This window comes from Theobroma cacao, chromosome 3 (genome assembly GCF_053813885.1).
Source record: "Theobroma cacao isolate CCN51 chromosome 3, ASM5381388v1, whole genome shotgun sequence".
Lineage (NCBI taxonomy): Eukaryota > Viridiplantae > Streptophyta > Magnoliopsida > Malvales > Malvaceae > Theobroma > Theobroma cacao.
This window is the reverse complement of record NC_142641.1, coordinates 40,494,872-40,517,012: the sequence shown is the minus strand read 5'-3', so window position 1 is coordinate 40,517,012 and position 22,141 is coordinate 40,494,872. Positions and strand designations below refer to the sequence as shown.

At 36.5% G+C, this 22,141-nt stretch overlaps 5 protein-coding genes across 9 annotated transcripts; 1 reads left to right on the top strand and 4 right to left on the bottom strand.

The window, feature by feature from the left end:
- Positions 1–1,120: 1,120 nt before the first annotated feature.
- Positions 1,121–1,993, top strand: LOC148763827 (uncharacterized). Its single transcript, XM_088804509.1, has 3 exons — positions 1,121–1,245; positions 1,359–1,411; positions 1,567–1,993. The coding sequence occupies exons 1-3, from the start codon at positions 1,185–1,187 to the stop codon at positions 1,681–1,683; spliced, it is 231 nt and encodes a 76-aa protein (XP_088660635.1). The 5' UTR covers positions 1,121–1,184; the 3' UTR covers positions 1,684–1,993.
- A 1,122-nt stretch (positions 1,994–3,115) lies between these two features.
- Positions 3,116–6,504, bottom strand: TAP38 (thylakoid-associated phosphatase 38). Of its 2 annotated transcripts, none has more exons than XM_018118488.2 (11): positions 6,043–6,503; positions 5,801–5,929; positions 5,563–5,668; positions 5,265–5,375; positions 4,996–5,075; positions 4,827–4,880; positions 4,507–4,623; positions 4,330–4,384; positions 4,173–4,205; positions 4,032–4,078; positions 3,116–3,434 (listed from the first exon to the last, which is right to left on the bottom strand). In XM_018118488.2, the coding sequence occupies exons 1-11, from the start codon at positions 6,363–6,365 to the stop codon at positions 3,311–3,313; spliced, it is 1,179 nt and encodes a 392-aa protein (XP_017973977.2). In that variant the 5' UTR covers positions 6,366–6,503; the 3' UTR covers positions 3,116–3,310. The 2 variants fall into 2 exon arrangements, with proteins under 2 accessions (XP_017973977.2, XP_088660274.1); XM_088804148.1 differs by lacking the exon at positions 3,116–3,434 and adding an exon at positions 3,452–3,623 and having other exon boundaries at positions 6,043–6,504.
- A 529-nt stretch (positions 6,505–7,033) lies between these two features.
- On the bottom strand, positions 7,034–9,149 carry PTAC7 (plastid transcriptionally active7). Of its 2 annotated transcripts, XM_018117830.2 has the most exons (4): positions 9,011–9,148; positions 8,864–8,914; positions 8,708–8,773; positions 7,034–7,504 (listed from the first exon to the last, which is right to left on the bottom strand). In XM_018117830.2, the coding sequence occupies exons 1-4, from the start codon at positions 9,071–9,073 to the stop codon at positions 7,169–7,171; spliced, it is 516 nt and encodes a 171-aa protein (XP_017973319.1). In that variant the 5' UTR covers positions 9,074–9,148; the 3' UTR covers positions 7,034–7,168. The 2 variants fall into 2 exon arrangements, with proteins under 2 accessions (XP_017973319.1, XP_007039091.1); XM_007039029.3 differs by lacking the exon at positions 8,708–8,773 and having other exon boundaries at positions 9,011–9,149.
- Positions 9,150–9,823: 674 nt separating this feature from the next.
- On the bottom strand, positions 9,824–14,487 carry LOC18605792 (Tetratricopeptide repeat (TPR)-like superfamily protein). Of its 3 annotated transcripts, none has more exons than XM_018117829.2 (9): positions 14,356–14,487; positions 13,258–13,497; positions 12,708–12,984; positions 11,861–12,011; positions 11,512–11,734; positions 11,335–11,426; positions 11,025–11,160; positions 10,299–10,630; positions 9,824–10,123 (listed from the first exon to the last, which is right to left on the bottom strand). In XM_018117829.2, coding segments are annotated over exons 1-9 (1,704 nt in total). In that variant the 5' UTR covers positions 14,358–14,487; the 3' UTR covers positions 9,824–9,872. The 3 variants fall into 3 exon arrangements, with proteins under 3 accessions (XP_017973318.2, XP_017973317.2, XP_007039088.3); XM_018117828.2 differs by lacking the exon at positions 14,356–14,487 and adding an exon at positions 13,740–13,988; XM_007039026.3 differs by lacking the exon at positions 14,356–14,487 and adding an exon at positions 13,740–13,987 and having other exon boundaries at positions 12,708–12,981.
- Positions 14,399–19,429, bottom strand: RCF3 (RNA-binding KH domain-containing protein). Its single transcript, XM_007039025.3, has 8 exons — positions 18,350–19,429; positions 16,603–17,076; positions 16,079–16,327; positions 15,642–15,896; positions 15,331–15,410; positions 15,037–15,145; positions 14,810–14,936; positions 14,399–14,703 (listed from the first exon to the last, which is right to left on the bottom strand). Exons 1-8 carry the CDS (start codon positions 19,061–19,063, stop codon positions 14,684–14,686), a joined length of 2,028 nt encoding a protein of 675 aa, XP_007039087.3. The 5' UTR covers positions 19,064–19,429; the 3' UTR covers positions 14,399–14,683.
- Between the last annotated feature and the right edge of the window lie 2,712 nt (positions 19,430–22,141).

Genomic DNA, 22,141 nt, shown 5'->3' with positions numbered 1-22,141 from the left:
AAACACTTACATGTATGTTACATACATCATTTTGTGTATGCTTATGACTAATTATTTATATATATATATGTATATATATTAAAAAGAATACACAATGATTTTAATTCCTTCTCGACGACTTTGAAATTAAGGTTTTATTTATTAGTCAATCAATTTGGGTATAAGAAAGCATCATTTTGCCAACATATGGTCTCCTTAAAGATGATTAATTACACTTTTAATTTAATGTTAATAAATGATTAAATTAAAATTAGTGTTGGGAGTTCAAAGTGTTGTGTTGTCCCCCCATCCCTTGCTTTGTTTTATTCTTTTGATAGTGCTCCCGCTAATGGCTCTCGCCAAAATTCAACATCCTAAATGCTTTTTGCATTTGATTTCGTCTGTAGGCCACTAACCTGTTTGTCTCCATCTAATTGCCTTGGAAAGTGATGAAAGCCGAAACATGAGGATCAAAACCACTATTCAATAAAGTGGTGTTTGGTACCACGGAATTACAAATCCAGGAGAAGGATTTCTGACCTCCCCCCTCCCCCCACTACATTATTATTATTATTATTATTATTATTATATAATGAAAATCAAATCCACATAATAAATAGAATTAATTTTTTAGTGTAATTTTATCAAGAAGATAGACATGGGATGTTACATTTTATTTGAGTAACGTGCACCGTTGAAACAAATGAGAGGCTAAAGTAAAAGTATTAGTAGCATATATAGAAAGAGAGATGATTTTAGGGTAAATTATTGATAGTGTAAATTAATGTGGAGATGGATTGAGTTGGGAAAAGGGTGAGAAATACAGCCGGAAAAAAGGGCAACCCGAGAATGGGTATAGATATAGATTGAGCCATGCAAACGACTGTTCCCTTTGTCCGACATGCATATAAGTTTAACAAATGCTTTTTGTGCACTTTGTGTGATGTAACAATATATATATATATATTATAAATATGAAAACAGTGCAGTTGACTTTAGGGGTTGTGGGCAAAAGAAGGGGTAATGCAACTCATCATGATTCTGTTGCTATTGGGTGGGGTGCACCATGACAACAGCTCTCTCTCCATGCCACATTTTCCTACCTCAAACACCAACAATAAAAGCACACCTTCCCCTCCCCAACCTTAACCCCTCTCCAGCAAACTCATCACATCCTCCCCCCTCCCTATCAAACGCAGCTAGCCATGGCTCTTTGCTTCAAGGCTTTCCTTTTGCTGTCTTTGCTCCTCATGCCTTTCTCCTGTGGTAATACTCTAATCAAGTGTACATTCTTCTCCTTGTTAATTCTGTATGTCAGCACCAGACCTTGTATTAATTTCCAAAACATCATCATGTCACTGACCAGACTTGTATTGCAGGCACCGTTGCTGCCTTTCAGGATGGCATGCAGGCCAAATACTCACTTCATCTGGTACTCCACAATCCCTCACATCTGCTTGCTTTGATAATCATTGCCAATGCAGAATAATAATTAATGCACGTATAAATATATGTTGTATTTCGAAATGTGGGAGTTCTTGTATCTTTGGGGATAACTAATGCTGTTGATTTTAATTCTTTATGAAGGGTGGGATCCAAACGAATCCATCCAGGAAGCTGTTGATGCTGGGTGCAATGCTGGATTATGATGATACAGGTGCCAATACTAAGCATGACCCAAGGAAAAAACCTGGCAAGCCCTGATCAAACCATGAATTAACTAGAAAAAAGAAAAACTCTTTTCTCGCTGTCTCTCTTTTAAGAGGTTTTGATCATCTAGCAATAGAAAGGCAAGGCATAATATATATATTATGGAGTTATTAGATCAGTTAAGTGAGTAGTAACAAAAGAGTACAAACCCTACTCGGGGGGGTGTAGTATAATTATGTTCTTAAAACTGTGTTATTGCCACTGTATTCTGCGGATGTGATTTTATGTTTGTACTTCCCAGGCTATTGCCTGCCATAACCATATATTAAGAATAAATAATGAAGCTTTCCTACTTTGTTCCTCATCAGTTGTTTATGAGATATATACATAAACCCAAGACTAGAAAACAAATCAAAGCGTATGTGTTGATTTCAAATTTCACCATTAGCAGTGCTTATTGGCTACCCCAAATAGCAATTAATAAAGCCTAACATTGAAAGTATACGTCTATAATGGTAGTGATTAATTGTAGTTTACGGTTTTTTCTTTTATTTTTTTTGGATTGGAAATTCGAGATCTTACAAATTTGAGTTTTGATGTGTGAATGATTGATAAAGTAAATGAGAAAGAGTTGTCTCTCATTAGATAATTTAATCAATAAATTTTTCTGAAAAAAAAAAAAACACCATGCAGAGAAGTAATTTAGAACTATGTATGTAATAGTTCATACATCTTATTTCTCTAAAACCAAAAAAAGAAATATTAAGGAATAAGGCAGAATGAATATAATTGGTTATGTATAGTCTTTAGATGAGATACGAGGAATATTGTTCTGAAGATGGAATTATATTATTGATAGCACATATGATGAAGTCATGAAATTATATGCTAAATCAAAGGATCATTGCAACAACATCCCAATATCTAATCTTATTTTATTTATTTATTTATTTATTACAATTTTTTTTTTAAAAAATGAATTTGAATTTTCTATATAATAATTCTCCTATACATAGAAAGCAAAAAGAAAACAAAGAAATTAAGGACAGTAGTGTTGATATCAAACTCAACGTTATCACTTGTACTTATAAAATTAGATCCTAATTTGTTCCACCTTACGAAGTTTCTCCCTATTAATGATGGCATGTTTGACTGCCTAGCTTCAATTTCAGAAATTCAAGTCAACAATATGTATTTTCCTGGACCTTTTAGAATTCATTATGCACCTCAAAAACCATTGTTTAGGCTGATATGTAGTGCTTGGGCGGGCACCAATCAGAACCCATTTGACTAATGATTTTCATTGTTTATATGAATATTGCAAGGCAGAGTGACCTTTGATTTTTCTATCCTCATTTCAACAGCAGAAGTTTTATTTTTTATTCTTCTTTTTCTTTTTCTCTTTAATTCATCTATAGCTTAAGCCTTAAGGTACATCTTGTACCTGAACGGGGTAAGAACGGCTTACACATAAACTGGAATGAAGTTTCCACGGCAATAACAGTCAGTACTACTGAATTTCCAAAACCAATACAGAGAAAGACAAGTAACGGAATAGTATTCTTTGAGAATTATTAAATTTGCCTAGGTCAAGTTTACCAAAAAGTGCTAGCATCATATACAATTTCATTATACAGACTGTGAAATCTATGTTGATCTATATACAACAGGTCACCCAATATCAAAAAGAAGCCTGAGATGACAACCATATTCCAAGTGATACAATCCCAACTGTAACTAAAGCTTGGCCTAACTCATATAGAAAATTTTGTTGCTCAAGTGGCAAGCTCTGCCAGTCGGTCTGCCTGTGCAAAGGTCAAAGCAAGCGAAACCAAAGTTAAAGAGAGGGAGTGGGTGATCCTTTAATAGGAATTATGAAAAGCCATAAACAGAAAACTCAGATGCACTTAATTGAAAGAGACAAGCAGGACCCGTAGAGTTTTTGACTTATTAGTCATTTCTTTGCGTTTCCTATTTTCTTTCCCCAGTGAAATCTTGGAATGCAGAAAAAGCAATACTCAAGTCATTGAACACATGCAATGCTTTCATTATAAAGAAACATATTTAGACTACGAGGACAAAAATAGAAAAGAAAATAAAAGTTCCAATAACAGACTAAGCCCAAGGACAATAGACTGTTCATTCTGGGTTTGAAGATCATATACTGCTCATATCATTCAGCCAGTGGCTGCGCAAGAAGCCTTCAAAGTGGGAAAGTATTGGCAATGGTTAATTTAAGACTATATACTGTATTGCTAACCATTAATTAGTTCTATAAAAAAAATATATGAGAAAAAAAAAGCTACGATTAGTTTTCCAGTAGAGGTTGATTCAAATAATCTGTTAGCTTAACTTAAACTCCCAGCATAACAGCAATCATACTAGTGAAAACAACTACATACCCTAAATCAGCAATGATAATGCTGATGTTGTCTTCAGAGCCTTGATCCTGCATGTTATGATAAGATTCTAACGTTACTGGAACTTGCGTACAAACATATATAAGTAATATGAATCAAAAGAAACAAATTACTATTAATTACCAAAGCGGCTTGTGCAAGTGCATCGCATGCTACCTGAATCAGGAATAAGGGGAAAGTTATGACTAAACCAATGAAAGAATATCATCGGAAAGCTAATGGATCTGATAAGAACTGGACAGATATGACATGGTCATATATGGTACAGTGTAAAATGTACCTGAACATTTCCATGTTCTCGTAGTTGATTTCTAACAAAAGCAACTGCATCTGAGCTGAAAGAAGAAAATAGTAGGTATGTAAGAGTAACATTATTCTCTCAATTGAACATACAGCAAACCCATGTAAAAGAAACTGCCTGTACAGCAGCAAGAGTTAAAAGCATAGCTTGAAATACCTGTTTATGTAGTCCCATAACCCATCAGATGCCGACAGGATAAACTCTGCACCTGACCCGAGAGCTACTTTAAAAGTGTCTGGAGATGCAATGACCAAGTCTCCATTGAACACTATTCTGAAAGAGCACAAACATTGAAGGCCAAACAATCTTGTAAGCTTGAAACATGTTTGAAATAAACCAAACAGCTATCTGACTTATCCTAATTATAGAAAACCACTTGAGCTAGGTGTGACTCTAATTAAACTAACTTGTAAAGCAAGAACCCACAACAAAAGGGGGAAAATGAAACTAAGAAAGGATATCCACAGAAGATATACCGAGAAATAAATTTTTCAGACCATCTCCTTTCCTCAACTCCCTTCTTCAGCATTCTGAGCAAAATTCCAAGCCATTAACATTATGATGGAGTCACACAGTGTAATGTACAGAACATGTACAAATTATCACGAAAAATTCTTTAAAATGAGGACAGGAGAAGAACACAACTCATTCTTCTTTGTCTTGAATCGAGTGTCACCAAAAGCACGAGATACAGCTATGTCACCACAAATCCTTCCGTTGACAATCTATGGACATTGCATGGAAAAACTTATAATCAGCCGTGCGATGTGAGTAAGACCAAACGTCACTGAGGCTCCGGAGTTTTTGATTTAAGTCTTTATACATTTTAAGATGTGAGAACTCTCAGGTACCAGAAAGGATTAAAGATCAGATAGCAAGTGCCGAAAAGAAAATCAAGAACAGAAAAAACACACCCATCCACCTGCTTCTCTGATTCTTCTGATTTCTTGCAAAGAGGTCTCATTGCTTCCATAGGGTCGATGAGAATCAGTCAACACTTCCACTTTTCCAGCACGAGATAGAACCTACATCAGTGTATCAACCGAGAAAAAGAATGAAAAGTGATATAACCCTTTTAAAGAATAAAGGTGGTGTTCTGTCTAGTTCCCAAAAATGCTACTATTATACAAGAAACTCAAAAAGTTTAGTCTTTTTATATGTAAATTAAGGATTCTAATATATATAAAAGGAACTAGGAATAGGTATCCATACCACACACGAATCACCAACATGAGAAATGAAGAGGACTTCATTTCCTATTAACATAACAGTGGCCGTTGAACCAGATTCATCATCACCTTCTCCAATCGTTTCAAGCCTTTACAAAATGAAACACCAGCTAAACCTTCAACCAGTAATATACAAAAATCTACAATCATATTAAGACTACAAAATCAGATAAAAAGACTTATCAATATTTGTGGGTTCAAAGCATCGATTTTTGGCTCACCAATTTAGCAATTTCTTATCAGCATTTTCAAAAGCCTTCGTTAGCGCCTTCCTAATAGCATTAAAATCTCCTCCATTCAACAGAAATCCGCCTTGTAAAGCGGTAATACACTCTTTATACAGCTCATCCCTGCTTTCATCAGAACCATCTCTTGCTATAAAATTAAATCGCAATAAACTATGCAAAAAGTTCATGGAATGAAGTAAATATTGCTAGTCATTTGCATGTAATATTTATCGTACCTGAGGAACTCGACGGAAGATACGCCACCGTGGCCATCAAAGACAGCAGCGAATGAGAATCCGTCAAGGCCGTCCGATCGTATGACTAAATTGTCCTCCATCTCCTCGCGTCTGCCCTGAACGCTCGTGGATCCCCATCGGATCCCCGCGACGTCCGTTAGCGAAGAAGGAGCGTCAATTGCAATCGCAGAGCAACGGCAGGGGCTTCTGGCTCTGATGTTAGTTGTGGTCGTTAGGTGGTTCTTGTTGGCTGATTTGGTGTTGGAGGTGAAATTGAAGTCGGTTGAGAGGAATCTCTGTAACTGTGGACTCGATAACGCCATAGCTTCTGGTTGACTCAGTGAGTTGAATCTCTGAGTCCAACGGATGAGTTGGAGTTTCGAGTTTCGGCTTGCAAGGATGAGAATCTTCTCTGTGATTGTGGTGGTGTCGGAGATAAGAGGGTGAAGTTAGGCCTCTAACTGATTTAACGGATTATATTCCAAGTGAGCTAGGATCTCCTACGGACTTTCCCACCACAGTGTAAGTGAATATTCTGCGGTTCATATAAAGCCACGTCAGCTTAAGTGACAGCTTCAATTGGCGAATATCTAAGAAGATGCTTAAGAGACTTGCATACAGCAGAAGTTTTTTTATCCTTATTTGCCCTTTTCTTCGGCTAGACAGAGATGACTTCATTAAAGGTCTATAAAAAAGGGCAAAAAGGGACAGATAAAAGGTCTGAATCATCAATTACACGTGTCAAGTAAGACTTGGGTCAATATTGTCATATTATCTGGGCTTGCACCAAGCCCAAGTTAATATTGGGCTTAGGGTCTGAGTACACATCGTTTACCCTTTTCATTCCCACTTGACTCAGATCTGTTGATGGAGTCATTTTCCAAAAATTCTAGTACTACATTTCCACGAAAATACAAAGTAGTGAAATACTATAACCAGATTTAACATTGACCCTCTCCAATTATTTTTAAATTACAAAAAGAATTAGGAATTACTACAAAAGATTACATTATATTTATTCAATCAACCACTAATTCTTTCCAAAGAACTACCACTGCATTAAATCCGAGGGAATGAAATTACAAGGAAGAAAATCTTGAATACAATGGACACTAACATACAAAACTTATGTAAATTCTTCCTTCAAATAAGTAGGTCCAGGCTTGAAAGGGTCAGATTCAGCATATGCATCTGGACGATAGAAGCCAGAATCATTGACACGGTTACTGAGCACATGAAGTATAGCTTTTTTGGTACCTCCATATTCATCCCGATTACTCTCAATATAATCTTTGGCCTCAGCTGCTACATCATTCACAAAATCAAACCTGTTGTCCTCCGATAGCAACAGTCGCTCGATGTCCATTGTCAAGAGCTTTCCTCCTTCCCTTATCTTCCTAACCTGCTCCTCCAGGAAAGGGATTCGCTCCAACTTGTACTGCAACATCTCATCCTTCTTTGTCTGAATGAAGAGGAAATTTCCACATCAACATTGCAACCAAATGCCTTTGAGCATGTCACTTGCATAACAACAACATATTTCTACTGAAGCAGGGACCAAGGATAGATGGGAACGGTTCTGTCTTTGGGTAACTGGAGGGTTGACTGGATTTTGATTCACGTGGTCTTGTTTTCGGTGTTTGATCCCATATACAACCTGATGGGATCACATACTTTTTGATTTCAGGACTCACTTGGAGTGGGCAGGGTCTTGTCTGCCAGCTCCGTGATGTCACTCTGCTACCACTTTGGATAGTATGTAAAGTTCATTGATGAAATGAATTACTCACTTTCAAAAAACAATGGACCAAGGATAGACATGTCACAAAATTATTTGGGGAACTCAGAACTGTAGAGAACCTTGACTCAATCCTAAATACTGGAAGATTTCCATCATATATAAGAATGTAAAACTTATACCAGCATTTGTAACTCAACTCCTAATTTGTTCCAATTTTAGTGAAACGCAAGCAACAATGAGCAAGATTCAGAAATACGAAGCAACTTATGTCGGTATAAGTTTCATTCTTAAGATACAAAAATAGCTGCAACAACAGAATTTCAGACATTATGAATTTAATAGAAGAATAGGGACCACAATTACCCTCCATCCGACCAACACCAAATTGAAATTTCCGGAAAATTTTGAATCAGAAAGAAACAGAAGATGAATGAGAAGAAAACCTTGTGAATAGAATAACTATTCTAAGCTTGAGTATAGGTGTAGCCCACCACAAGCTACTCACTCAGTCTCTAAACTGTATTTCTAGCATGAAATTACATTTTTGGGAATGAGAAAAAGGGTGAATGCTCAAAAACTATCAGTCTCCCACACCTATTTGATTTATATTGAACTCTGTTGGTGAATGTTTCAACAGAAACATCAAACTTTTCTTCACAAACTCTATCCCATAAATTATCATAACAGTAAACAGCACCTTCATCTAATCCAAATTCTTAGTTAGATATGAATAAAGACATCTGAGTTTCAAAGCAATTAAACATTACTTCACCATGAATCTAACTAAACATATCCATCAGAAAGTACAAAAATTCATTCCATTTTTTCTTATCCATTTTTGATTAATTTCAATTTACTGGTATATTGATACTAATAACTATCTTATATGCAAGAAAGAAATAAAAAGCAAGTTTGACCATGTACCAATTTTCTCCGGCGCCAAACACGGCGACCACCACCCTCGCTTTCGAACCGGGAAACAACCTGACACTTTAAAATAAAAGAACTTATTTATTACAAAAATTAAAAATAATTACGTGAAATTAATTCTGAAAACAAAATGAATTTCCAAATATAAACCTGACACTTTAAATTGGGGTTGAGACGCCATGAATTTGTCCCTGCTCTCGCCTGCGTCAGACCAACGAAGGAATCCAATCAATATTGACTAACAAAGTAAATGGTGAGGCCAAAATTGGAAAGTTAAAAAGGATTTGAATCTTTTACCGTTTTAAGTAGAGGTGAAATGGAAGAAGAAATGCAGGTTGGGTTTGAGATAGCAAACGCCATTGCCCTGCCCCTGCCCCTGCCCCGTACTAACTCTTGAACGCTCCCAGAGACAGATGGTAAATCCCTTCCATTTGTAAATGCCACCAATTACGTCCAAAAATTACAAAATGACCATATCCTGACTTTTGGTCAACATGTCGACGTGGCAGCAACTTCCCTTACAAAATTCAGAAAGGAAGGAACATATACCAAATTGTTTAAATCCAAGTCACAGGGAAAACAAGCCATGCAGGTGGCTTCAAGACGTATGATACTGCTACCATTGGTATGTTTCTGTTTATGTCTGCTTTCAAAGCATTCATAAACGTTTTTAACTTCCATAAGAAACTGACCCAAATCAATTTTGTAGTTTGGCCTCGTATCTTGATGCAACCAAACTCGAGAATGAGAGCTTGTTTTGGAATTACATAGATAGGCTAACAGTTAGCCTCATAAGGAGTAATTGGCACTTTAATGCTAGCTTCTCTTCCATAGTCTTGATCAAGAAGAAATGACCTTGATATGGGTTTGTTTCCACCTATTAGCTGTCAAGGGAGATGGATTTGTGGCCAAGTAACATTTCATACTTCTGCCAATCGCTCAGCCATGTACCAGTGTGTCTATGCAAGAAGAAGCTTTCAATTCTATAGGGATTGTGAGGTTTATTGTACCGATGATATTGACTTTGGGTTTTGCCAAGGAAATTTGTCAAAAGTGTAAACTTGAACGCTTGTATTGTGGTTTGATATCAATTAAGAATTTTGGTCTAACTTGCAAACTATATGACTTTTTGTTTTATGGAAAATGAGAAAATGCCATATTAATATCGAACAACCTGTTTGTATTTCATCCAAAGCCTGGACAATCTTTTTTGTAGGGGAAATTTCTCATCCTTTTTCCCTAATTTATCTAAGTAAAATACAACCTTTTTTAGTGTTATCATAACCTCCTCATTCTCGTAGCCCAACTCTTTCTCTTGTATCCTCAGAATTCTCTTCAGCTGCTCCAGTAACTCAACCTCACCCTTCCCAAGTCTGGTCTGAATTGACACCAAACAGTCCAAAGCCTCCCCTGCCATAAAAACAAAGAACATTACAAAATGTATAGTAGTAGAATCAGGATGCAATCAGGGCAACAACTTCAATTATTTTCTTCTAATGATGTACTAATTCTTTAAAATCATCAAGATGATATGATATTTAGCCTAATCAAACTCAGCACAAGTAAATGAGATAGTAACATTTACCAACAGGCAGTGAATCTTTTCCAAATGCCTTCTCACGGATATGTAAAGCCTCAAGTGCTACTTGCTCAGCTTCTTCATCCCGCTCTAAACGGTAAAGAGTGACAGCAAGATGCAACAATGGAAAAGTGATGGATGGATTGTCAGGCCGCTCAGCCTTTTTTGTGATTTCCAAACTTGTCCTCAACAAGCGTTCAGCCATAACAAAATCTTTAGACTGTGAATATGATGTTGCAAGATTTAGGTAGTGTGCAACTAAGCTGGGATGGTCTTTTCCTTTAAGCTTCTCAGTGATCAATAAACATTCCTCCAGCAGCTCCCGACCTTCTCTTCCCCTACCAGCATACAAATTGCAACAGAAAGTAAGACTATGCTTTTACCAAAACTGTATAATAGGAAATGCAAGCACAAGACTACTACTATGACATGCTAAAACTTTGCCCTGCATAATCAGATAATCAAAAAGTAATGCATTATAATTCCTTTTGCTTCTGAATGAGATTTTCTTCAAGGAAAGACACTTCTAAATTTTGCAGGCCTAATGGCATACAGCAGCCACTTGATTTTTTTCAGCCTCATTATAGATGCTATCCCATGTGAACAATGCTCCCCATCCAAGCACATTCAGGGACATCCACAGATGGAATTATCACAAAGGCTGAGAAAACCATTGATATAAATCTACTGAATGCATGCAGATTTTTAGTTGCAACTTTGTATCCAACTTACCTTCCCACGGCATGAAGTAGTTCTGCCAAATCTATTCTCATATTCTCCATCAGGCTATCATCTGAAGGCATATAACTTGAATCCTTTATCATCTGGAGAGCCTTTTTGTATAAATCAATGGCTTCATTTGCATTCCCTGTAAGAAAACTGGCATGATAAACTATAATTGCAATTTAAAGGTTTTTGAAGTGCTGAAGAATGTTTTATGATTGAAAAACAATGCAAGGGCCCCAAAAATGCTTTAAATCCTTTATTTATTTATTTCGGGCTTGGGGGTGAGGATGGGGGACAGAGAAATTACAGAAGCTACCTTTTGCACACTTTGCATGGGCTAGGGAACACATAGCAAGTGCAACTCTTCCATCATTCTCCCCATATAACTTGGTATATATATTTAGAATTCTGAAAAAGGAAAAAAAGCACATAACAAGTGAACAATGAACTCAAAACTACAACCAAATCAATATGAAAGAATATGCTCACTTACCTTACAAAAGCATTTTCTGCATCTGTAGCTCTGCCCTCCTTTATTAAAAGATTTCCAAGTCCAACCAAAGGTACCACAAAATCCTCACTTTCAGTGCCTCTACTTAATTCCAAGATTTTTATCACACGATGATAGATATCAACTGCTTTTGTAGTTCTTCCAGTAGAACTAAGAACTTTTGTCATCCCCAACAGTGGTGTGACAAGAAAAACACTATTTTTCCCTAGGAGAAGACATGAATTTTAGATAATCATTGAGAGAAACCAACTGCGAAAAGGAATGAGTGAAGCTCATAAGCAACACCAAAAAATTTTTAAAAAAATAAAGGCACAAAAAAGGAGGCAATTACCATGTCTGTTCTCTAGAATATCAGTAACTCTTTGATTGACAAGCATGGATTTCTCAAACTCCCCCAAAGTTGAATACATACTTCCCATATGCAAAAGTATCGAGTCCAGAAGAGGTTCATCATCCTTTTGATCCTCGATAACCTCATTAATCTGCCATCATGAAAATAATTGCATCAAGAAAAGTGAAGCAGAGAAGAAAAAGTTTTAATTCTCTCTTGATGAGTGACTGTTACATCAATGAGTAGTTTTTATTGCAGTCAGAACTTTTTAGCCATTTATCTATCACTTTTGCCTTGGACATAGCAGATAGTGGTACTTAATCTTTATAACCTATTTGCCACACAGAAAACCAACATATGAATTTATAAATATAAGACGAGAAAGGACCCAAAAAAAGGTAAAAAGGAAATATAAATTGTACTTCACAAAGTTTAAATGAGGAAAAAGAAATGAAGCTCCCCTGACTTTAAGACTAAACTTTCAATGACTTTTTTCCCATTATCATGAATATCACTCTTGAAACAGAAAGAATATCTAGGATGGCTTTCAAAATATCTGAATATAATTTTGCACATACCTTTTGTGAATATTGGTCATTAGCGCCATCTAATCCACTTACGTCTAACAACTATACAACCAGATTAACCCAGATAAAATAGAAAAAGCAATAACAAATAACTTTCCATTCCCTTCCAACCCTTACATGAAACTTATAAGCATTTGCATAAAGTTCGATTTAGCAATCTACGACCACATCAATAAGTTATTAGTACCCACGTACATTATCATGTCAAACAGAGGCCTCACGCACATGAAAATTTAGTTTCCAAAGAAAAAGGAAGTTACCAAATTGAGCAGAGGGTGAACAAACTTCAATTCTCCAACAGCCATGTAACCCAAGGCTATAACATCAAGAATAGCAGCTTCTTCTATGCCTTTAGCACCTGCATTTATCTGTTCTTTTACAGCTTCATAATTTGCTTGAAGTAGGTCTAGAGCATCACTCCTGTTCCCAGTCATAATTAATGTTTTGACCTCATTAAATAGCTCTTGCAGCTGTCTCTCAAAGTCACTCATGCCATCCAAGGAGTTACTTGCTTTGTCGAGCAATGTTTTAGACCTGCTAATAACAGACAAATGTTTTTCAGCTACTTAATTTTTGTAGACTCAGCTTTGCTAGAGAAGGATATAATGAATTGCTAATGATGAACTCAGAACAATGTCAAGATCATTTCATGGTCAGATTTGAAACCAAAGGTGTCATCCGACGTTACATCACTTCAGGCAAAGCCCACGAGTCAGAAGCAAAAGAATTCCGGTGTCCAGGAAAGGTAAATTAAGAAACAGTAACATCAAAATAAGGGCAAAATTATGGGTAAGCAAGATAAGTTCCCACCTGTCGAAACCATTTTGAGATGAAACACCCGAAGCAGCACAATTTTGGTCCGGTGAGACATGTGCTTCTAATGAGTCAACTGCAGCAAAAGGTTTCAACAGAAACTGGCGGGCGACAATCGGAATAGCAGGTATCATGTAAAGCTTGAGACTTGATTTGTGGGTTTTAAGAGATACTGAGAAGCGGCTGATGCTTTGATGCCAGTGTTGTGAATGCAAGTTCAGAGACACTTGACTTGTCCTGAAATAGTTTGAAAGGTGAGAATATTAAGAAGGATAAAAAGTAACTCATTTCCCACCCACCCACCCCCCCCCCCCCCCCCCCCCCAGACTATGCAAAGATTGAATAAAGAGGACCCACGAGACAGTTCGTGACATTACAAAACCCAGATAAAAACACCCAAAAGTGAATTCGAAAACTTTTTGCAGATACATACGTACATATATGTGCAGAGTACAAAGACAAGCAAACAGAGAGGGTACCTGTAAGTGTTGAAAGAGGGAGAGGGGATAAGGATAGAAGCTGCCATGAGAGTGGGAAGAGAGTTGAAATGAGAGAAGAAAAGCTCGCAATTTGGTAGTTTTGTTTTCTTCTTTCTTCGAGTTTCCTGGCTAACTGGGTTGGTAACCGAGTCAGAGTCAGAGTCAGAGAGATGAAGGCGGTTGGGTGGGGCAGACACTGAGATGTTATAGGCCCGTGTCTGGTAGGGTCGGTTCAAATTGCAGCGGAAACCAAAAGTTTAAAGAACAAAAGAAATCATCTACCGGGTGTCGACTAATTAATTCTCATAAATTTGTTTTATATACTAATTATTTTAGAAGTCTATTTGTATGAATGTTTAAGAATTAATTAAAAATATATATTCACTTCTTCTTTTTTTAAATGAAAAAAATTCCAATATATTGGTCTCGTCGTGGTTCACATAGTGATAATCGGACTCAATTAACAAACAGGTATTGATAACCAAGTAGCAGAATGCTGTTCGTGACTTTGTGTTGTATACTTCCAGTAGTAAAACAGTCGACAATATTTTATGTTGTTTAAAAACAGATTTAAGTATAAACCAAGCAAACGGAATTTGAAAGTATAAAAACTTACATTGATAGAAGCAGCCAATGGCAAAGTGTATGCAAAAGCAGAATTCTGAACAACAAATCAACTGCGGTCTTTCTTCATTCAGGAAAATTGAAGCATTGCAGGAAAAACTTAGACCAAGAGCTCCCCATGTTACATTTACAATGGAGCTTTCTCACCCTTCCAACACTCAGCAATCTAAAACAGAGGCTAAGTAAAAGAGATACAAATCGTTTTGTGCCTAAATAACAGGGAACCAGATTTATACATCCGGATTCTAGGGAAAATCTTAACAGCACTGTCCCCATACAGACAGCTCCGAGTTCTAGCCCCACTTACTAGCAGCAGTAGCTTAAGGTCCATCTTCTTGCGCTGAATTGAAAAGAGAAAGAGCCCAGTCAGACACCAGTGTAGAAGAACAAAATGAAGGAAAAGTTATACAAGGCACACAAACATACAGATATACAAAGAGACTTACTGCTTAAAATAAAGCCTTGAAGCAAGCTCTGGGCTCTCTCAGCCTGCTCTGGAGTACCTGATATTTGAATGATCTTTTGAGTGTCGTCTGGTTGATCGTGTACCAGAGTTACATTGGCACCAGACAACTTTACCCAGAAAACACAAACCAAGAGACCAGTGATTTGAAATTAGATTGAACCAAAGTTAACATAAATTAACTAGGGAATTGAAAGCATCAATGCTTACCTCACTGATCTGTGCCAGTTTGTTTTTAGATTTTGTTATGAGCTTGGGAACAGCATGCTCTGGTATGACAACTTCAAGCGTACTCCTCGTAACAAGTGGTACAGGGATTCTGATAGAATATTACAAGCAGGAGAAGCACTATTTATCAGAAGGACCCTCTAAAATACTAACGATTGAAAGAACATTTGTTCTTTAAATAAAATTTTTTAAAAGATAGCAGCAACAAAAAATAATAGTGTGCGATGCAACCTTCATTATAAAAAATAAGAGTGAAATAATGCAAAACTTAGTCACCTGCTAATTGTACTTGGTATATCTTCACGGCGTTCACTTTCAGTCTGCTTCATTGTTTCAGCGCCAGAGTTCACAACTTCCTATAAATAACAATTAAGTTATTATAATTATGTTCTTAGAATACAGAGGAAGAGCCCTGAAAAACTACCAAAACAAGTCACTAGTTATATATCACTTTCAAGCTACTCACCACGTGAACAACCAAGAACAGTAAATAACCCATAGGAGCTAAAGAAAAATGGAACTTAATTTTTGACTACATAAACAACACACAAAAACAAATACTAAGACCAAAGGAATTTCGCTACAACCTTTGATAATGGTGGCATTGCCACGGTTAGCACATTCTGATAGGTTCCAGTAGGAGGATCACTGACAGTTTGACTATCACGCACTGGAGTTAAGTTTGGAGAAGCAATCTCCAGTGCTGAAACATTCCCAAGAGATGCTGTCGCAGAGATAGCTGGAGGGGTATCCTTCTGAGAGAATTCCCTATATAAATAACTTCGTAGTCGTGATGTGACCTCAACAAGAGCATCTCGAGCTGCCTTTATCTCCCCAACAATCTGTAGAGTATATCAAAATGCCATTCAGAATACACAAGGTAAATCAATCCAATCAGCCTGCCCTCAGTTATTAAATTTAATAGACCCCAGGTTTTGAACCCTTTCTTTGATCTGGATTGTATAAGCACCAAGAAGCTAAGATCTCAATGCTTCAAAAGAATTAAGCTATCTAAGTAGCAAACCTGTACAATCTCATCAGGTCCTGATACACAAGAAGGAAGTTCTTCTCCTGACAAGATCAGTATGTTTGCACCAGTTAATCTTTTCATTTCAGATAATGATCCATCTCTTCCCTCTAAACATCCGATTTCACTCGATGGAACAATTAACCTAGTAGTTATGATGTTATCTTTATCAGGAACGAGGTCAGCAATCTGAGTTTGGATATGCAATAAAGCCTCCTGAGCTGGAAACAACTCATCGTCAGGACCCTAAGGACAAAAGAAAGGCCAAAGATAAGTTAGAAACCTCTATAACTATGTATTTCAAATTTCAGAAGGAATGAACAATTTTTTTAAAAATGTTTTTCAAGTGTTTAAACATTACAAAAGACAACATTTAATTTGATAAACGAAAGTTTGATAGAATTTATCACCCCCAAAAAAATTTGGCATACACAAGAAGAAAGAGCTTTATAGGACAAACAAACAACTATCCACCCATGTGGCCATGTGTCATGAAACAACAATAGAGAGATGGTAAGTACCTCCTCAGAAGAAATGGTAATTATCTGCTCATCTGACCCTGTCACAGGATCAGCAACCTTGACATCCACACCAATTTCATTTTGAAGTAAATCTACTATGCCATCTGGCTCTCCAAAAACACTATCAACCTTCTCAATAGGGCAAAGTATACGAAATACAAGATCATCACCATAAAGAGGCTGTCCACTGTCAGACACAGGAGCAGTCCCAGCTTCAATGAAGCCAGATGGACGTGAGGAATAATTATTGCCTCTATAATTTGCAGCAGGCATCCGCGAACCAAAAGTTGACCCATCCATAGATGATCGGCGTGATGCATTGTTTACGTGTGAAATATAATCATCATCAGGGAAAAATCGCTCTGGTGAATGCATTCGCCCATGGAAATGACTGCGGTCACGATGCTGACTCTCCCTTAAGCGTGATGAAATAATTGCTATAGCATTTTTAACAGCATTTACATCCCCCACAACCTGCATGAAAAACAACATTAGACAAAATTACCATATGATAATGCTGTCACAACATTAATATCTTTCACCAGAGGGAAATTAGGAGGAAAGCATGAAGTGCATACTGCATATGCTTAAATACATCTTAAACCAGAAAAACTTTCTAGAATACTCATTTTTGGTAGCAAAACCACTCCTAGTAGATAGCAACATCAGAAGCCTTATTCTTTGCAATGCAGCATGGACACTACTTAAGATGCATGGCTCTCAACTATCCATCTTTTGTGACCAATTTGCAGCCTTAGCAGCATACAATTCCTAGATTTAGACTGCTTCGTCAGCAATCATAGATATATGGTTCACTGGCAAAATGGCATAAACTGGAGATTATTATAGTTATGTAGCATTCATATGAATAATTAGTACTTACCAAAATAAAAAGAATACTTATAGAACTGCTGGGAGAAAATAAAAAGAACTTGTATCTGATATGGATGATACATTCAAATAACACAGAAGCATGATGTTGAGCATGTCAATGCAAAACAACAGCTTTCAAAATGCATGAAATGGTTTTTCAGTGAGCTATTATTAGAGGAAAAACTCATTAACACAGACATTTGCACTGCCCAAAATACCAAGTATCAACAAAAGCAAAAAGTACAAAAGAAATTGCACGATGCAACAATCAAAAACTTCAAGAAAATTGAAGACACAACAGATTGAAGTTCATAGGCATACAATCAGAACAGGACAAATAGTTTAAATTCCCAAGTAATTTAAATTATTCTTATTTGACACAATATACCAGCTAAAAATATATGAAGTAAATTTGTAATAAAACCTTCTGAAGAGCTTAAGCCTCTTTGAATCAACAACAGATGAGAAGAAAGAACAGGTCTTTTTTTCAGCAAAGGGCAAATTGTTTAAAATGTACAAATCGGTTCATCAAGCAGCACTTAAGACTGCTGCCAATGGCATATAGTAATTAGCTGCTTAATATTTAGATGTCCAGGTTTTTTTAAGGGAAAAAGCAATGCATGGAGATCACACTAGTAACTCCTACAATCCACGGGTAACATTCATTCAAACCAGGATTTTGGATTCAGCTCAATACTCTCAAATCAAAACCTGAAATCTTTTAATCAATAAATAAATATTTAACCGCCCAATCATTTCCATTAAGCCATTGAATTTAAACATACCAAATATTAAAAACCCCATGCATTAGTATTTAGTAACTTCCCATTTTTTGTGCATTAAATCCAAATCCAAATGCAATTTGGTTGCAGACCTGAACAATCTCCTCAGACATGGACACGCAACGGGGCAGCGTATGGTCTCTAGGTAGAATCCTAATCTGAGTCTTTGTTTCAATTCTCATTTGCTCAATAATCTTCCCTCCTTTCCCCAATAAACATCCCACATGCATCCTCGAAACCACCAACCTCGTCGCCACCCTATTCCCTCCTCCTCTCACCACCCCTCCGTAATCCTCCTCCTCCTCTCCTCCGCCACTGCCAAACCCAAACTGCGAATCACTCTCCAGAATCCTCTCATGTATAAGGAACAAAGCCTCCTGAGCAGGCGAGAACGACGGCATTCTCCCTTCAGGGTCACGGCGGCGCGTGTCGGAAATTTCGATGATGCGCTCTTCGTCGCCCGGAATCAGCTCGTGAACGTTGATCCACGCGCCGGTGTGTTGCCTTATGGACTTGATAATGCTACCTGATTTGCCGATTACGCCCCCGGCTTTCATGTCGTGGCAGAGAATGCGGTAGCTCGTGGTTACCATAAGGGAAGAGTCTTGTCCTCCTCCGCCGCCGCTACCGCCTTTATTCGACGGTCGACCGTTGTTGCCGTTGTTGTTGTTGGGATTGTTGCCACGGTGGCGGTGACTGTTGGGTAGGTAGTGATGGTTGTTGTACCGAGGTTTTGTTCTACCCATGTTCTCTCCATCATAGTCTTGGTCGTAGTAATAGTTCCTCTTGGATCTAGATCTCTCCATCTAAAAAACACTAAACTAAAGCCTTTTTAAGGTTCTGAACTTTCGATTCACAAAGATTTCAGTCCTTGTCCTTTTGTCAATGTTTCAAAACAGTTTGGCCGATGACGATGATGATGGTTCTGCTCCTTGTCATGGATCGGGTCTAGGGTTTTGAGAGTAGCAAAGCTTTGCTCTTACGCCGTCTGTCTGACTGTCCCTTCAGCTCTTTTCTGTTTGCTTCTCAGGAAATTTCAAGAAAATGCAAGTGAGACTGAGAAACCTAACTAGAGATGGAGAATCTGAGATGAGGAGAGCTGTTAGCCGAGTCATACACAGTTTGAGCTGCAAAAGATTATTCACTTGTTCCAGTTAGGATACTTTGCTTTCTTTGCGGGCAAATATATAACGAGTACCATCTCGGGGTAAGCAGGTCTTCCACGACGCCGTTTCGGGACTCTAGTTTTTCATTTTGGGAAAAAAGAAAAAAATAAATTTAATCAAATTTAAACTAATCACTGGAGTCCGTGTTTGAAGGGCCGTACGGGGTTTTTGTTTGTTTATTTATTAGCCTCTCCTGTCTCGGGTACTCAGGTGAGGGTGGAGGGACATTGGACTGTTTAAAAAAAGGAGTTACATGTAAAGTGTAAACATTTATTTGTGCTTTGTGCAACTTTTACTTTTGTTGGTAAATTGGTTCATTTATTTAGTACTAATATAAATAATGAATTCAATAACTTGAAAAGATATATTTTTAAAATAATTTAAATACGAGATATTAAATTTTTAATTTTAAAATTTGTACTATTTTACCTTATTTAATGTCACAATTTTTATTCTTTTATTTTTAATTAACATTTATTACTATTATTCTTGAAAAACAAAAGTAATTATTATTATTATTATTATTATTATTATTTATGTTTATGATATCTTGTTTTTGATGGAGAGAGCAAGAGAACTTAGTTAAGATGGGAGGTAAGGGCTGTACAACCTTCTTTGTCTTCTTCTACTGAAGATCATTTCTGACAATTGAGACTAAGACTTGATAGATTGACTGCAAGTAATAGGTATCAAAATTAAGACTTTGAATTTTTCCTTCCTCCTTTCAATTTATTTGATTTTTCATAATAATGAATCCGTCTTGGGCAAGTGTCATCATGATGAGCAGGAAAATGTAGATCTAACTGTTGATGTGGAAAATAAATAGCCTGCCGCGAAGTGCTCAACACTACTTTACAGATTTTCGGAAACCATGGACAAGGTCGAAAATGGGCTCAGAATCCTGGAACTGCTGCTCCCTTGCTAATAATAAGATTGCCTCGTGTTAGCATTAAATAGAGGTTAGTATGGTCCAGGGCTCTAGGGTCAGAGTCCCATGATGAGGGTCATGTGAAGATCACCAACTCGTATGACCAACTTTTTCCATTCAAAACTAATCTGATGAGATCACAACCTAATAGGTAGCCTAACATAAGAAGAGAAAATATTGAACTCAGGATTTGTATTAAAACATTCTTATCCTTATCAATAAAGCTAATCTGGATGGTTATATATCCCTTTAATCTGGAGGGGATATACAACTCATTTTCCTGGTAAAAGAATAAGTTTATTTTAGCTCAGTATATGCTTGATAGACCTTCATTGCATAATGCTCATGGTTACCAATTTATTTAGTATAATTCATCTGCTTATATATATTGCCAAAAAGAAAAATAAGGAGAAACGAGTGCTAAAGTGTGGAGACTGTAATTATTTGGAAAAGATGTCCGAATGAAGCAAAATGTTGGATGACTTACCGTCACTATTTTTGGTCCAAATAGCACGGCCCAAAGTTTAATCAACTTATTTTCTTGGTTTTAGCAAAGTTTTTTCTACGTGACCATTGAATACGTTACCACTATCTGGCTTAATCACAATCACATCGATTGATAAAAGTAATTAAATCATTCAATTCAGCCATGAGATTAATTTTCATTGTAATTAATGATTGAAAAATTCGAGACTTGATTTTCTTTGTAAAATGCATATTTTGAAAGTAAATAGTCATAATAATTTCTAGAAAAAAATGTATAAATTCCACTCCTATGCCTAGTTATCTAACCTATTGTTATGATGTAAAAATATTCAATTACAAGATACTCATTGGCATCTCTAAATTTGACAGAATATTAAAATTAAATTATTTATGAAATTTTTTGTGTAATTCAGATTTAATTAATTTTATTCACAACTTTTAATGAAAATTATCAGTAAATTTGCTGAATTTTAACTAGTATAACTCATTTAGGCTAGATGTTACTATCTTGCTGTTATGTAATAAAGTTGAGATGTTATTTACCATTTATTAAAAGATATTATTTACCATTTTATTCTAAAAAAACCTGTTGTTTATCATTTCAATTAAAATTTTGACTATAACAATATTATTTGGTGGTTTTTGTTGTTTTCATGAAAGGTAATTTATTGGTATTTAGAAGTGATAAAAATCTTGGCAAAACTCACAATCGAATTCAAAAAGATGTTAATTACAAATAATAATAATAATAATAATAATAATAATAATAATAAAGAACAAATTAGCAACAAGTAACAAGTTCACGTTACAATACTCGAAGCACAGCGTACAAGCACCTCGAAGCGGCGCTTCTTCTTCTGGTTTAAGTACATCGTTACGGTGATACGCAGGGAAGGAGGAGATAGACTGCCTGTCACTCTGTACCTTCGGATCTCAAATGCAATTCACTTTTGATGCAAAACCCAGCAAAACCACCAATTCCTCGAACAAGGTATTTTCCTTAAAGCCATAGTTTGTCTACGAACCTGCTAATTGTTTTCTTCACCGTTTTTGTCAATCTTTGGGAATATAATGGAATTCCAATGGATGAACATATTTTTATCTGTTTTGGAATGTTTTGGGGAATAATTTCTGACGGGTTTTGTTTAATTTTGCATCATTTTAGTCGTTGTATGTGTTAGAAACTTCGGGACTGGTTTTTGGGGTTTGTTTGTTCTACTTCCTGCGTTCATTATATTGAACTTGCATAGTAATTTTTGAGGTTTCAAAGTGTTACACTGTTTTACATTTGGTGTGTTCATAGG